General features: G+C 46.7%; 1 protein-coding gene across 1 annotated transcript in view; it reads right to left on the bottom strand.

Moving 5' to 3' along the window:
* PTGES (prostaglandin E synthase) overlaps positions 1-17,784 on the bottom strand; it is a 52,758-nt gene that overhangs the window by 1,468 nt on the left and 33,506 nt on the right. Inside the window, exon 3 of the mRNA XM_038745760.1 lies at positions 10,307-10,389. Coding sequence (XP_038601688.1) covers positions 10,307-10,389 — 83 coding nt within the window. The remainder of the gene's footprint in view (positions 1-10,306; positions 10,390-17,784) is intronic.

The raw sequence follows: 17,784 nt of genomic DNA, 5'->3' as shown, positions 1-17,784 counted from the left end.
AAGCACTGTTCTAACCGCTAGGTAAGATACAGGGCAATCATGTCGGACACAGGCTCTGCCCTACATGGGGCTCACAGTCTAAGTAGGAGGAACAATAGGTATTGAATCCCCATTTTACAGATAAGATAATTGAAGCAGAGAGGAGTTCAGGGACTCACCAGGAGTCACTCAGATGGGGCATTCAATCGTATTTATTGAGCACTTACTGTGTGCAGAGCACTGTACTAAGCGCTTGGGAAGGACAAGTTGGTGGAGCTGGATGAGAACCTCAGTCCTTTGGCACCCAGGCCCGTGCTCTTTCCACTAGGCCATGCTGCTAGATGCAGGCTGAACATTTATCGGTCCCACACCCCTGGGGATACAGAAATCAATCAATCAATCAATCGTATTTATTGAGCGCTTACTGTGTGCAGAGCACTGTACTAAGCACTTGGGAAGTACAAGTTGGCAATATCTAGAGACGGTCCCTACCCAACAGTGGGCTCACAGTCTAGAAATAATAATGATAATAATAATAATAATAATGATGGCATTTATTCATTTATTCATTCATTCAATCGTATTTATTGAGCGCTTACTGTGTGCAGAGCACTGGACTAAGCGCTTGGGAGGTACAAGTTGGCAACATATAGAGACGGTCCCTACCCAACAGCGGGCTCACAGTCTAGAAGGGGGAGACAGAGAACAAAACAAAACATATTAACAAAATAAAATAAATAGAATATTTACAAATAAAATAAAGCAGGACAGAGCCCTGAAATTGGGGAGGGGGGGTAAGGGAGGGGTTCCTGCATCACCCAGCAATCCTGCTCAGGTTCCCTCAGGACTGCATTCATTCATTCATTTATTAGCGCTTACTATGTGCAAAGCACTGTTCTAAGCGCTGGGGAGGTTACAAGATGATCAGGTTGTCCCATGGAGGGCTCACAGTCTTAATCCCCATTTTACAGATGAGGGAACTGAGGCACAGAGAAGTTATGGGACTTGCCCAAAGTCACACAGCTGACAATTGGCGGAGCAGGGATTTGAACCCATGACCTCTGACTCCAAAGCCAGGGCTCTTTCCACTGAGCCACGCTGCTTAAATTAGACCCTCTGGTTTCTCCTTTTTTTCCTTTCACTGCTGCCCAACTTCTCGATGCTGTATGGTCCTACCCACACGGTCTGGAAACCAATAATCACGGGTGCAAGATCTCTGGAACCCAACCTGTTTTAAGGCACAGATCGGAAGATCAAAAGCTGAGGAGGGAGGCCACCTACACCTGCATAGAAGAGAAGCAGCACGGCTCAGTGGAAAGAGCCCGGGCTTTGGAGTCAGAGGTCGTGGGTTCAAATCCCGGCTCCGCCACTTGTCAGCTGTGTGACTTTGAGCAAGTCACTTCTCTGGGCCTCAGTTCCCTCATCTGGAAAATGGGGGTTAAGACTGGGAGCCCCCCGTGGGACAACCTGATCGCCTTGTAACCTCTCCAGCGCCTAGAACAGTGCTTTGCACATAGTAAGTGCTTAATAAATGCCATTATTATATACATTCATTCATTCATTCATTCAATCGTATTTATTGAGCACTTACTGTGTGCAGGGCATTGTACTAAGCACTTGCGAAGGACAAGTTGGCAACTTGTAACAAGATCCTGTTGGCAACAGGATTCGATACTTGTTTTTCCTCTTACTTTAGACTGTGAGCCCCATGTAGGGTAGAGACTGTGTCCGACATGATTGCCCTGTATCTTACCCAGTGGTTAGAACAGTGCTTGACATAGTCATATACAGACTATGACAGGAGAGCTTATAATAATAATAATAATAATAATAAAAATGGCATTTGTCAAGTGCTTACTATGTGCAAAGCACTGTTCTAAGCGCTGGGGCGGGTACAAGGTGATCAAGTTGTCCTACGTGGGGCTCACAGTTTTAATCCCCATTTTACAGATGAGGGAACTAAGGCTCAGAGAAGTTAAGTGACTTGCCTAAGGTCACACAGCAGACGTGGCAGAGCCGGGATTCGAACCTATGACCTCTAACTCCAAAGCCCGGGCTTTTTCCACTGAGCCACACCGCTTATCGCAGGCTTTAAAGCACTGTCAGCTCCATCCCTCCTACCTTATCTCTGACTTTCTCAAAGCCAGCCCACGTACTTCACTTCTCTGATGAAACCTACTCACTGTTCCTCAATCTCGTCTATCTTGTTGCCAACCACCTTGCCCACGTCCTGCCTCTGGTTTGGAACTCCCTCCCCCTTCCTATCTGACAGACCATCACCTTCCCCATCTTCAAAGCCTTATTAAAAATCACATCTCCAAGAGATCTTCGCTGACTGAGCCCTCATTTCCACTTTCATTCAATCGTATTTACTGAGTGCTTACTGTGTGCAGAGCACCGTGCTAACCGATTGGGAAGTACAAGTTGGCAACATATAGAAGCTCTTAGTACAGTGCTCTGCACACAGTAAGCGCTCAATAAATACGATTGATGATGATATAGAGACAGTCCCTACCGACTTCTCTCTCTATTTTCTGTGTTGCCCTGGCACTTGGATTGCCCCCTTTATTCACCCCACCCTCAGCCCCACAGCACTTTAGGAACACCCCCATAATTAATTTATTTGTATTAATGTCTATCTTCCCTTCTAAACTGTAAGCTTCTTGTGGGTAGGGAATGTGTCACTAGAGCACGGGCCTGAGAGTCAGAAGGTCATAATAATAATAATAATAATAATGGCATTTATTAAGTGCTTACTATGTACAAAGCACTGTTCTAAGCGCTGGGGAGGTTACAAGGCGATCAGGTTGTCCCAAGGGGGCTCACAGTCTTAATCCCCATTTTACAGATGAGGTAACTGAGGCCCAGAGAAGTGAAGTGATTTGCCCAAAGTCACACAGCTGGCAAGTGGTGGAGCTGGGATTTGAACCCATGACCTCTGACTCCAAAGCCCGGGCTCTTTCCATTGAGCCATGCTGCTTCTCTGGTCATGGATTCTAATCCTGGCACAGCCACTTGTCTTCTGTGTGGCCCTGGGTGAGTCACTTCACTTCTCTGTGACTCAGTTACCACATATGGAAAATGGGGATTGAGACTGTGAGCCCCACATGGACCAGGGAATGTGTCCAACCTGATTTGCTTGTATCCACCCCAGTGCTTAGTAATAATAATGATGGCATTTGTTAAGCGTTTACTATGTGCAAAGCGCTGTTCTGAGTGGGGGGGTTCCCCTCCCCATAGCACCTGTATATATGTTTGTACAGATTTATTACTCTATTTATTTTATTTGTACATATATACTGTTTTATTTATTTTGTTAATGATGTGCATTTAGCTTTAATTCTATTTGTTCTGATGACTTGACACCTGTCCACATGTTTTGTTTTGTTGTCTGTCTCCCCCTTCTAGACTGTGAGCCCATTGTTGGGTAGGGACCATCTCTAGATGCTGCCGACTTGGACTTCCCAAGCGCTTAGCACAGTGCTCTGCACACAGTAAGCGCTCAATAAATACGACTGAATGAATGAATCAGGTTGTCCCACGTGGGGCTCACAGCCTTAATCCCCATTTTACAGATGAGGTAACTGAGGCTCAGAGAAGTTAAGTGACTTGCCCAAGGTCACACAGAAGACAAGGGGCCATGCCAGGATTAGAATCCATGACCAGAGAAGCAGCGTGGCTCAATGGAAAGAGCCCGGGCTTTGGAGTCAGAGGTCATGGGTTCAAATCCCAGCTCTGCCACTTGTCAGCTGTGTGACTTTGGGCAAGTCACTTCACTTCTCTGGGCCTCAGTTACCTCATCTGTAAAATGGGGATTAAGACTGTGAGGCCCCCTTGGGACAACCTGCTCGCCTTGTAACCTCCTTGTAACACAGCAGGCTAAGCCTGGGACGTAGTAGGCGCTTAACAAATACCACAGAATTTAACAACAGAGCCCAGGGTGAGATGCTGTAGTCTGTGGTCTGGGTGATGTGACACCTTTGTCCAGGTGCCAACAGGACTGACCGGGGGCTGGGGGTAGGAGGGCAATTAATAATAATAATAATTTTTAATGGTATTTATTAAGTGCTTACTATGTGCAAAGCACTGTTCTAAGCACTGGGGAGGTTCCAAGGTGATCAGGTTGTCCCACATGGGGCTCACAGTCTTAATCCCCATTTTACAGACGAGATAACTGAGGCCCAGAGAAGTGAAGTGACTTGCCCAAAGTCACACAGCTGACAAGTAGCGGAGTCGGCATTTGAACCCATGACCTCTGACTCCAAAGCCCGGGCTCTTTCCACTGAGGCACGCTGTAATTGTGGCATTTGCTAAGTGCTTACTATGTGCCAGATACTGTGCTGGGGTAGATACAAGATAATCGGGTTGGAAACAGTCCCTGTTCCACAATAGGGCTCACAGCCTTAATCCCATTTTACAGATGAGGAAACTGAGGCATAGAGAAGTTAAGTGACTTGCCTGAGGTCACACACAGCAGACAAGCGCAGAGTTGGGATTAGAAGTCAGGTTCTTCTTCTGTGCTCTATCCACTAGGTCACACTGCTTCTCATTAAGTCAGCCAATATTTCACTCCTTCACACATCCTCAGCGTGGCTCAGTGGAAAAAAGCCCAGGCTTTGGAGTCAGAGGTCATGGGTTCAAATCCCGGCTCTGCCACTTGTCAGCTGGGTGACTTTGGGCAAGTCACTTCACTTCTCTGGGCCTCAGTTCTGTCCCCATCTGTCAAATGGGGATTAAGACTGTAAGCCCCCCGTGGGACAACCTGATCACCTTGTAACCTCCCCAGCGCTTAGAACAGTGTTTTGCACATAGTAAGCACTTAATAAATGCCATAACTATTATTATTATTATCCTCCTATTTCCTTCTCTTTTTTTTATGAGAGCTTTGGGGCAGGGAATCAGCTTCCAACACTTTGATTTGAGGATGCGATATTGGTCTGACTCTCAACCCCACCTCACCCCACCTCTGCAATTATATATTATAAATTATTCATTTATAGTATTGTTCGTCTCCCCTTCTTGACTTAAAACTCACTGCATGCAGGGAATGTGACTGCCAACTCTGTTGTACTCTCCCAGGTTCTTAGTAATAATGATGACGGCATTTGTTAAGCGCTTACTATGTGCAAAGCACTCTCCTAAGTGCTGTACAGTACTCTGCACATAGCAAGTGCTCAATAAATACCACTGATTGATAGATTGACCTGTGAGATGTGGGAATTGACGATTAATGGAGATTATGGCATCTCTTTCACTGGAGAACTTTAGGAATAAGCCCCATGCAGGACAGGGACTGTATCCAACCTAACTTGTACCTACCCCATTGCTTAGAACAGTGTTTAACACACAGTAAGCGCTGAACAAATACCAGAAAAGCAGCATGGCTCAGTGGAAAGGGCACGGCCTCTGGATTCAGAGGTCATGGGTTCAAATCCCAGCTCCGCCAATTGCCAGCTGTGTGACTCTGGGCAAGTCACTTAGCTTCTCTGTGCCTCAGTTACCTCATCTGTAAAATGGGGATGAAGACTGTGAGCCCCCCATGGGACAACCTGATCACCTTGTAACCACTCCAGAGCTTAGAACAGTGCTTTGCATGTAGTAAGCACTTAATAAATGCCATTATTATTATTATTATTTTTAAAAATCCGTACTGCTCAGCTGCTTCTAGACTCCAATGACCAAACTCTCCCTGGCACAGGCCATTGAGTCCTAGATTGCTTTGTTGACCATAAAGGGAGAAATTCATTCCTTCATTCAATCGTATTTATTGAGCGCTTACTGTGTGCAGAGCACTGTACTAAGCGCTTGGGAAGTACAAGTTGGCAACATATAGAGACGGTCCCTACCCAACAGTGGGCTCACAGTCTAGAAGGGGGAGACAGGGAACAAAACCAAACATATTAACATAATAAAATAAATAGAATAAATATGTACAAAATAAAAGAAATACATAAATAGAGTAATAAATCTGTACAAACATATATACAGGTGCTGTGGGGAGGGGAAGGAGGTAGGGCAGGGGGGATGGGGAGGGGGAGAGGAATGGGGGGGCTCAGTCTGGGAAGGCCTCCTGGAGGAGGTGAGCTCTCAGTAGGGCTTTGAAGGGAGGAAGAGAGCGAGCTTGGCCGATGTGTGGAGGGAGGGCATTCTAGTCTTCTAGACTGTGGGCCCACTGTTGGGTTGGGACCGTCTCTAGTTGTTGCCAACTTGTACTTCCCAAGCGCTTAGTACAGTGCTCTGCACACAGTAAGCGCTCAATAAATACGATTGAATGAATGAATGAATGAATTCCAGGCCAGGGGGATGACGTGGGCCGGGAGTCGACAGCAGGACAGGGAAAGAAAGTTGGTTCCTGGTTAAGACCTACATAAAACAGCCCGATGTTAAGAACTAGGCTGTACTCCCAGCAGAGATAATAAGGGAACGGAGTTAAGTGTGAAAGATCAAATCGTGGTCCCTGCTTACGTCCTCTCCTCCCCCCAACCACCACCACCACACTCTGCATCTTGTTGGAAACAGCCACAATGGCTGAGCTCTCCAACCACCAGGGTGCCTATTCTAGGTTCCCCTCATTCCAACCCTGAACCCCCACATCTCATTAGTCTGCTGTGTGACCTTGGGCAAGTCACTTAACTTCTCTGAGCCTCAGTTCCCTCTTCTGTAAAATGGGAATTAAGACTGTGAGCCCCACGGGGGACAACTTGATCACCTTGTATCCCCCCCAGCGCTTAGAACAGTGCTCTGCACATAGTAAGCGCTTAACAAATGCCATCATTATTATTATTAGTGGAACCCAGGGAACAGAGAAAGAAGCCACTAGTTCTGAGATCCTGCTACTGCTATGGGCAGAAATACGGAGTCTGGGAACCGGGAACTGGGTTTGCCCTCTGCCCCGGGCTTACTCTTAAACATCCCCTCGGAAGGGAAGAAATAAAATACAATCGCGAGGGTTGGAGAGCTTCCTAAAAGCTTGTGGCACTGCAAAGACCTCCTCTGAAGGCTGGCTCTCTCACCTCTTCCGAGTCAGAAAACACTCCCAATCTCATTCTTTGTCCCACTTGGGCTACCTCCCGGTTCACACCGGGAGACCGAGCCCAGGGAGGGTACTGAAGGGGGGCAGAGAAAAGCAGAACATGAAATTTGTTTGAAACGTGTCAACTCCAGCAACTCCAAAATCATTTAAATGAATGGGTCAAGGTTTCTCCCCTTTGCTTCCCAATCCACGCACCTGCCAATTACTCTTTCTTTTCCTTTCACAGCAAGCCATCCCTGATTCAGATGGAGGGGCTTCGGAGTCCCCACCTCTCCCAATTACAATTATCGGGTCTGTCTGTCTCTTTACCAGGTTTTTTTCTAATCTCCTGGATGATGCTTGATTGAGTGCCTTCAGTTAATGATCCAAAGCGCTTAGAATAGTGCTTTGCACATAGTAAGCACTTAACAAATGCCATTATTATTATTATTATCCGAAGACACATGCCTTGGCCCTGAGGAGTTCGTTCCTTCATTCATTCAGTCACATTTATTGAGCATTTACTGTGTGCAGAGCACAGTACTAAGCGCTTGGGAGAGTACAGTTACCTCATCTGGAAAATGGGGATTAAGACTGCAAGGCCCCGGTGGGACAACCTGGTCACCTTGTAACCTCCCCAGCACTTAGGACAGTGCTTTGCACATAGTAAGCGCTTAATAAATGCCATTATTATTATTATTATTACAAGTTAAGTGCTTACTATGTGCCAGGCACTGTACTAAGCACTGGGGTGGGTACAAGCAAATTGGGTTGGACACAGTCCCTGCTCCACATGGAGCTCACAGTCTTAATCCCCATTTTACAGATGAGGTAACGAGGCACAGAGAAGCTAAGTGACTTGCACAAGGTCACATGACAGACCAGCGATGGAGCCAGGATTAGATGAGGTAACTGCGGCACAGAGAAGCTAAGTGACTTGCCCAAGGTCACACGACAGACCAGCGATGGAGCCAGGATTAGATGAGGTAACTGAGGCACAGAGAAGCTAAGTGACTTGCCCAAGGTCACACAACAGACCAGCGATGGAGCCGGGATTAGAACCCAGGTCCTTCTGACCCCCTGGCCTGCGCTCTATCCACTAGGCCATGCTGCTTCTCAATAACTAAATAAATACCATTGATTGGCAGAGAAGCAGCGTGGCTCAGTGGCAAGAGCCAGGGCTTTGGAGTCAGGGGTCATGGTTTCGAATCCCAGCTCCACCACATGTCTGCTGTGTGACCTTGGGCAAGTCACTTAACTTCTCTGAGCCTCAGTTACCTCATCTGTAAAATGGGGATGATGACTGTGAGCCCCATGTGAAAAAACCTGATCACCTTGTATCCCCCCATGGTGCTTAGAACAGTGCTTTGCACATAGTAAGCGCTTAACAAATGCCATTATCATTATTATTATTGATTGAAAGTCACACTCCACTCAGCACAGAGTTCTGAACCCCAACCCCAAGTCTGGGCAGCTAAAAAGCTCGGCAGCTCTCCTGTCGGAGGCATCGTGGGATGGAATCAAGCTCTATTTGGGGCGAGAGATTGGTGGGGAACTGAGAGAAAGAGAGAGGGGGGAAAGGTCAGAACTAAGATCCTGTTCTTGTACTTTTCAGGAGCCAAGGTTTTTGCGGTAACACAATCCAGGGCAAATGAGCTGGAACAAAGGGAGGGACTCAGGGCGGAGGAGCTTGGAATGTATGGTTCAGAATAATGACCACCCTTTTTAAAGCCGAAGCCACCCAAACAACCAAATGAAAGCAGGACCGATCCAGGCCGGACTTGCTCACTTCCTTCTCCTCTCTCTTTGCCTGCATTGTAGCGTCAAGGTGTTGCAACACTGCATTTGAATTTTACTACACAAAATTTCCCTGGTTGGGAAATTCAATAGCCGGTTTTCTATGTCCCCTACTGGCTGAGAGCTGCTTCCAGTCACGTCTTGTCCTCCCAGTGAAACCAGCCAATCGAGGAATCGAGGGAAAGGCCTGTTGTCTACAGAGCCAGATGTGACCAGATTTCTCTCTGGCTACCCTTGAAATTTTACTCGGTTCGCCTAATGCAAAAACAACGCAACTACAACAGGTTCAAAATCCATCTCCCTGCTTTCTAAATCTGCCTTGACCTCAGCCCTAATAACCCTCACTGGCCCCTAGAAGCCTCTGGCTAATGCAACATAAATATCTGCCTGCAGGAAACACATACAATCAGGGTTCTCTCATAAACCCACGCTTCCAGGAATACTTAACAAAAGCATAATAAAAGGGAGAACAGAGAATAATTAATTTCTTTTAAACCTACTGCGTCATTGCTTTTTTTTTTTTTTTTTTTAAGTTCCACCCTGATTTTTTTAGACTCTGGGCACAGGCTCATTGGTGTCATTGATGTAGGTTAATGGACACTGCTCTGAAAACATAATTCATTCATTCGTCCTTTCAATTGTATTTATTGAGTGCTTACTGTGTGCAAAGCACTCTACTAAGCACTTTGGAGAGTATAATATAACAATAAACAGACACATTCCATGCCCACAACGAGCTCTCAGTCTAAAAGTGAAGCAGCTGGAAGCAGAATGATGTAGTGGAAATCAATCAATCAATCAATCAATCAATTAATTGTATTTATTGAGCACTTACTGTGTGCAGAGCACTGTGCTAAGCGCTTGGGAAGTACAAGTTGGCAACATATAGAGACGGTCCCTACCCAACAGTGGGCTCACAGTCTAGAAGGGAGAAGTGAAGTGACTTGCCCAAAGTCACCCAGCTGACCAGTGGTGGAGCCGGGTTCGAACCCGTGACCTCTGACTCCAAAGCCCAAGCTCTTTCCACTGAGCCAAAACACAGGCCTCGGAGAAAGGAGGTCATGGGTTCTAATCCTGGCAGAATGATGTAGTGGGTAGAACACAGGCCTCGGAGTCAGAAGGTCATGGGTTCTAATCCTGGCTCCGCCACTTGTCTGCTGTGTGACCGTGGGCAAGTCACTTTACTTCTCTATGCCTCAGTTACCTCAGCCGTAAATTGGGGGTTGAGACGGTGAGCCCCAAGTGGGACGGGGACCGTGTCCAACCCAATTTGCTTGTCCACCTCTGTGCTTAGTACAGTGCCTGGCACATAGTAACCATTTAACAAATACCATTATTATTATTATTATTAAAATGCCTCTCTGAAGGATTTCACTAAATCGCCCTTGTAGCCCAGGCCTAATAATTAACTACCATCAGTGTTGGAGGCCAGCGGCAGTTCTTTGCTAATTGGCCAGCAGTGGGGGATGGCTAGTGGCAGGCCGAGCGGCCACCCTGCCATGAAGGGTCAGTACTCGCCTGCGGCATCTCTCCACATCTTGGTCGATCCGATAATACTGCAGGCCTCCGTGTCTCATGGAGTCTTCTGGGTTGGCAAAGGCCTAGGAAGACATTACTAAGAGTTTATTACCTGAGAGGCAGAAAGTTCTCTTCGATCAGCACCTATGTGTGATATTCACGGTCTGCTGCGTTATCAACAGGGATCACGTATTCCTATTCACGGCAGCCCGGCGGCCAGAGCGCTGAATGAACTGACTTTACCCTGGGCGGGGCACTGTCCCTGCAGCTCTTAATTTATAGAACAGATGCCTAGATATAATGCTGTCCTTGAAGCAAAATTCCATAGACCGACCCCGACTTCCCACCGATTGACACTATATTAGGAAATATATCTGTAGAAAAAAAAAAAACCCACCCCAAGTTCCTCCCCCACTTCTCTCTGCTAGGCTGCTGCTTTATTTTTTGTTTAAAAACTGCAGAGTGTGGGCAGAACAGTCGGTTGGCTAAAGAGGTAGCTCTGGCCTCTTTGGTGTTTTGTTCATTCATTCATTCAATCGTGTTTATTGAGCACTTACTGTGTGCAGAGCACTGTACTAAGCACTTGGGAAGTCCAAGTCGGCAACATATAGAGACAGTCCCTACCCAAAAACGGCCTCACAGTCTAGAAGGGGGAGACAGACAATCGTATTTCAATCGTATTTATTGAGTGCTTACTGTGTGCAGAGCACTGTACTAAGCGCTTGGGAAGTACAAGTTGGCAACATATAGAGATGGTCCCTACCAAACAGCGGGCTCACAGTCTAGAAGGGGGAGGCAGACAACAAAATAAGACATATTAACAAAATAAAATAAATAGAATAGTAAATATGTTCAAGTAAAATAAATAGAGTAATAAATAAATCTGTACAAACATATATACAGGTGCTGTGGAGAGGGGAAGGAGGTAGGGCGGAGGGGGTGGGGGAGGAGGAGAGGAAAAAGGGGGTTCAATCTGGAAAGGCCTTCTGGAGGAGGTGAGCTCTCAGTAGGGCTTTGAAGGGAGGAAGAGAGCTAGCTTGGCGGATGGGCGGAGGGAGGGCATTCCGGGCCAGGGGGAGGACATGGGCCGGGGGTCGACGGCAGGACAGGCGAGAACGAGGCACGGTAAGGAGGTTAGCGGCAGAGGAGCGGAGGGTGCGGGCTGGGCTGGAGAAGGAGAGAAGGGGGGTGAGGTAGGAGGGGGCGAGGGGATGGACAGCCTTGAAGCCCAGGGTGAGGAGTTTCTGCCTGATGCGTAGGTTGATTGGTAGCCACTGGAGATTCTTGAGGAGGGGAGTAACATGCCCAGAGCGTTTCTGCACAGAGATGATCCGGGCAGCGGCATGAAGTATAGACTGAAGTGGGGAGAGACAGGAGGATGGGAGATCAGAGAGGAGGCTGATGCAGTAATCCAGTCGGGATAAGATGAGAGATTGAACCAGCAACAAAACAAAACATGTAGACAGGTGTCAAAATCGTCAGAACAAATAGAACAAATAGCATTTTACACACACACACACACACACACACACACACACACACACACACACACTCACACACACTCACAGACTTTTGCCTAGATTGCTGGAAGAGAAAAAGACGCAGCTGGTGATTGGAGTGTGCGTCTAATTGCAGAAGCAGCCGGCTGGATATTTTTGTACCCAGACCAATTTCCTGGAAGAGCAGAGAACTGAGGATCCCTTGAGGCTAGAGGTTATCATTTTTACCCAGTCACCCATTCACCCCAGTTCTTTTTCTTCCTGGTGGGGTTTAGGGGTTTAAGTGGAAGTGAACTCTGGAGGGAGAACTGTCACAGACCAGAAAAATACACTACCCGAATGAATCCGGATAGTCTAACTGGATAATGTATGTGATATGCATACATGCATACATGTAGATATGCATAAATGTAGATCTATAGACAGATATTTATAGATATAAATATATAGGCATATACAGATGTAGATATATATAGTATAAATCGATATAGACATATAGTATCCATATTTATGTCTCTCGCTACATAAATGAGGGCAGCAGGAAAAGAAGAGAAGAAAATAAAAGTGGAAAAATGGACAGAAGGAAGAGAAAGGTAAGAGGGCACTTGAGACTGTGGATTTTCCATTCGGCTCTCTCCAGTGCAGCGTAGAATATTAGTCAATCGACTAATTGTATTTATGGAGAGCTGGCTGTGAGCAGAGCAATGTATTAAGCCTTGGGAGAGTAGAGTTTGGTAGGCATAGACTAATGGTATTTATGGAGAGCTGGCTGTGAGCAGAGCAATGTATTAAGCCTTGGGAGAGTAGAGTTTGGTAGACATAGTCCCTGTCCATAAGGAACTTACAGTCTAGAGGGAGAGGTAGACATTAAAATAAATAATGGATATGTACATAAGTGCTGTAGGGCTGAGACTGGGGTGAATAATAATAATAATAATAATGGCATTTATTAAGCGCTTACTATGTGCAAAACACTGTTCTAAGTGCTGGGGAGGTTACAAGGTGATCGGGTTGTCCCACGGGGGGGCTCACAGTCTTAATCCCCATTTTACAGATGAGTTAACTGAGGCCCAGAGAAGTGAAGTGACTTGCCCAAAGTCACACAGCTGACAACTGGCGAAGCCGGGATTTGAACCCACGACCTCTGACTCCAAAGCCCGGGCTCTTTCCACTGAGCCACGCTCAAATCAAATCCAAGTTCAAGGGTGCCACAGAAGGGAAAGGGAGAAGGGGGAAAAGGGGCTTAGTCGGGGAAGGCTTCTTGGAGGAGAAGGGATTTTTATAAGGTTTTGAAGATGGGAAGAGGGATAGATGGTTGGATGTGGAAAACGACAGAGTCCTGGGCCAGGGGAAGGATGTGGGAAAGGGTTAGTGGTGAGATAGATGAGATCTAAGAGAAGTAAGTAGGTTGGCTTCAGAGGAGCTGGGTAGGTAAGAGATGAGGGTAGGAGGGGAGAGCTGAAGGGAAGGATTTGTCTTTTATGCAGAGGTGGATGGGCAGCCACTGGAGGTTCTTGAGAAGGGGGAGACGTGGACTGAACATTTTGATTTTCTTTAACTAAGGTAACTCCCACTTCCTTCCCTTCTCCCTATGCCTCAGTTCCCTTTCTTCCCTCGCCAGATTTCATTCTCTTCCCGGAGTCTCTAACGAGATCCCTTTTCCCCTTCCTCAGAGTTTGCAGGACTCTGGAAGCTTGGTTTCTCCAGCATTCAGACCCACTCATCGCCCTACCCCAGACATGCCGCTACCACTACTTCCAAAAATAATCTTCTATTTCCTCCTCAAAAATTGGAATGGGGAATTGGTGATTAAGACAATTATGCAAATGAATACGCTACGTGAAGAGAGGAAGGGAGAGAAAGAATGAGAGGGGGGAGGAGGCTATGAAGCAACATGGCGTAGTAGATAGAGGAAGGTCCTGAGAGTCAGAAGGTCATGGGTTCTAATCCCAGCTCCGCCACTTGTCTGCTGTGTGACCTTGGTCAAGTCACTTCACTTCTCTGGGCCTCAGTTACCTCATCTTTAAAATGGGGATTGAGACTGTGAGCCTCACAACATCGCTAAAATCCGCCCTTTCCTCTCTATCCAAAACTAGTCTACCACGTTAGTACAATCACTTATTTTATCCCACCAAGATTACTGCATCATACTTGTACATCATTACTTGTACATATCTATTCTATTTTGTTAATATGTTTGGTTTTGTTCTCTGTCTCCCCCTTCTAGACTGTGAGCCCACTGCTGGGCAGGGACTGTCTCTATATGTTGCCAACTTGTACTTCCCAAGCGCTTAGTACAGTGCTCTGCACACAGTAAGCGCTCAATAAATATGATTGATTGACTGATTGCATCAGCCTCCTTTCTGACCTCCCAACCTCCTGTCTCTCCCCACTCCAGTCCATACTTCACTCTGCTGCCTGGATTATCTTTCTACAGAAACGTTCGGGGCATGTCACCTCACGCCTCAAAAATCTCCAGTGGTTGCCTATCCACCTCCATATCAAACAAAAACTCCTCACCATTGGCTTTAAAGCTCTCCATCACCTTGCCCCCTCCTACCTCACCTCCCTTCTCTCCTTCTACAGCCCAGCCCACACACTTCGCTCCTCTGGTGTTAACCTTCTCACTGTGCCTCCATCTCGCCTGCCTCACCACAGACACGAGTCTGTGTGCAGAGAACAGACCCCTGGCCCACATCCTACCTCTGGCCTGGAATGCCCTCCCTCCTCAAATCCTCCAGACAATTACTCTCCCTCTCATTCAAAGCCTTACTGAAGGCACATCTCTTCCAAGAGGCCCTCCCAGTCTAAGCCCTATTTTTCCTCATCTCCCACTCCCTTCCGCATCACCCTAACTCACTCCCTTTGCTCTTCTCCTCTCTCCCAACCCCATGGAACTTACGTATATATCTGTAATTTTATTATTTATATTGATATTTGCTTACTTGTATTGATGTCTGTCTCCCCCACTCAAGACTGTGAGCTCGTTGTGGGCAGGAATTGTCTCCTTTATTACTGTATTGTACTTTCCCAGGTGCTTAGTACAGTTCTCTGTACACAGTAAGCACTCAATAAATATGACTGAATGAATGACAGGGACTGTGTCCAAACTGATTTGCTTGGAATGTAATAATTTACAACTTTAACTTTACAAATACCACCACCATTATTATTACTGTCCTTATTTGAAGATGGGGTTGTTGGTGGTGAAATTTTGACCACACACAACTGTCTCTAAAGGACAGCCCCTTCTTCACTACTTCCTCAGAAATGGAGTCCCCATTTTTTGCCCCTTATCCCATGAAGGTGAGAATCGCATTCTTACCTTTTGGGCAGGGATCACATCAACTGATTCTATCTTACTATATTCTCCCAAGCACTTAGTACAGTGATCTCCACACAAGCAAGTGCTCACTAACTCCACTGACTGATTGACAGAATATTGAGGGAAGCGGCGTGGCTCAGTGGAAAGAGCCTGGGCTTGGGAGCCAGAGGTCATGGGTTCTAATCCCAGCTCCACCACTTGCCAGCTGTGCGACTTTGGGCAAGTCACTTAACTTCTCTGTGCCTCAGTTGCCTCATCTGTAAAATGGGGATTAAGACTGTGAGCCCCACATGGGACAACCTGGTCTCCTTGTATCCTCCCCAGTGCTTAGAACAGTGCTTTGCACATAGTAAGCACTTAACAAATGCCATTATTATTATCATTATTATTATTGATTGACTGAATATGAATTGACTGAATTGATCGATTGACTTGGACCTAAAGAGTGAGATCAAATGGCGCTGTTGTCTTTCAGCCAAGACACCAAAGTATGGGGCCAACCTCTTATAAAGGACTTATTTAGGGCTGGGGAAAGAGCGGAGCAAGGGAGGAGAGAGAGGGGATGGGATGTGCTTAGTCAGTCAATCCCTCTTGCCTGGTTCCATATAGTCAACAGTACCCATAAGAAGCATCCATACCATAGAAGTAGGGTGGCCTAGTGGAAAGAGCACGGATGTGGGAGTCGAAAGATCTAGGTTCTAATCCTGGCTCTGCCACTTGTTTGCTGGGTGACCTTGGGCAAGTCACTTCACTTCTCTGTGCCTCAGCGATCTCATCTGCAAAATGGGAATTAAGACCGTGAGCCCTAGGTGGGACAGGGACTGTGTCCAACCTGGTTATCTTGTATCTATCCCAGAGTTTAGTACAGTGCCTCGCATGTAGTAAGTGCTTAACAAATAGAATGGGGAAGCTGAGGCCCAGGGGGATGCTTGACTTGCCCATGGTCACCATCCATCTGTCAGAGATCAATCAATCAATCAATCAATCGTATTTATTGAGCACTTACTGTGTGCAGAGCACTGTACTAAGTGCTTGGGAAGTACAAGTTGGCAACATATAGAGACAGTCCCTACCCAACAGTGGGCTCACAGTCTAAAAGATGGGATTACCGTTATGTCGCAGGGAAGCAGACCTGGTGAGCCGATAAACCATTACTATAATTAGGGGGTTGGACCAATAATAATGATAACTGTGGCATGTGTTAAGCGCTTACTATGTTCCAGGCACTGTACTAAGCGCTGAGGTGGATACAAGCAAACGGGTTGGACACAGTCTTCATTCCACGTGGAGCTCACTGTCTAAATCCCCTTTTTACAGATGAGGTAACTGAGGCAAAGAGAAGCTGACTTGCCCAAGGTCACCCAACAGACAAGTGGAATTTTCTTCCCTGCTCTGTTTTTAATCCAGTGGCATTGAACGGACTTTTGCAAAGATCCTGACTTCTCCCAACATCCTAGCCTTGCCTAAGGCACCTCCTTGCCGGAGAAGGTGTCCTTTTAACCTTCTCTACTCCGCCGTCAGAAAATCCTTCCTTCTCCAGAACCTTCATCGCTGACATCAAGAAGCAGTTAGATACTGAGTGAACATAAACTACACAATCAGAGATGCAGGAAAAGCAGAAGAATGTCCTCATTAGGAACAGAAGACAGTCGCGAGCAGGAAATGTGTCTGCTAACTCTGTTGTATGGTACTCTCCCAAGCACTTAGTACAGTGCTCTGCACAAAGTAAGTGCTCAATAAATACCACTGACGGATTGATCGAAAAGATGAAGGGTCGTGAGCTAGCAAAGTAGGGGTTAGAGATCCCAAAGGACGCCCTGCTTTCAGGGTTCCAGGAAGCTCAACTGAAAGATGAATTTCTGGGGGAACTCTCACTGTTTGCTTTTTTTTTGCTGAGTATAATAATTATAATAATGATGGCATTTATTAAGCGTTTACTATGTGCAAAGCACTATTCTAAGCGCTGGGGAGGTTACAAGGTGATCAGGTTGCCCCACAGGGGGCTCACAGTCTTAATCCCCATTTTACAGATGAGGTCGCTGAGGCACAGAGAAGCTAAGTGACATGCCCAAAGTCACACAGCTGACAATTGGCGGAGCTGGGATTTGAACCCGTGACCTCTGACTCCAAAGCCCGTGCTCTTTCCACTGAGCCACACTGCTTCTCTATGTAGTAAACGCTTCCATGTGCATGGTTCTGAATTAACCACCATTTCCTACCTTGGTCAGTGGTTATAAGAGGGGCCAGTGGAGGATACTATCAAAGGAGGTCGCAAACCACTGGCTCGGAAACATCTTCTAGACTGTGATCCCACTGTTGGCTAGGGACCATCTCTATATGTTGCCAACTTGTACTTCCCAAGTGCTTAGTACAGTGCTCTGCACGCAGTAAGCGCTCAATAAATGCTATTGAATGAATGAATGAATATTTCAGATTCTTTGGAGTCATTTCTTTTGGTCCTGGGCCACTGGCCACTGCTACCAGCCCCAGCGGAGGGTCTCTGCTACATTGAGGAGTTCAAGGGTTGCCTGCTGACTGCACACCTTTACCACACCTATTCCTCTCCCCATCTTTGATCGGCCACCAATCTTTCTGGAGAATCAAAGTAGCCGTAGGGCAACATAATGAGCCAAATCAATAAAGCATATCGCTAG

The sequence above is a fragment of the Tachyglossus aculeatus genome, chromosome 4, assembly GCF_015852505.1.
Source record: "Tachyglossus aculeatus isolate mTacAcu1 chromosome 4, mTacAcu1.pri, whole genome shotgun sequence".
NCBI classification, from domain to species: domain Eukaryota; kingdom Metazoa; phylum Chordata; class Mammalia; order Monotremata; family Tachyglossidae; genus Tachyglossus; species Tachyglossus aculeatus.
Note: the sequence above shows the minus strand (reverse complement) of the source record. Positions and strands in the feature narration are given on the sequence as shown.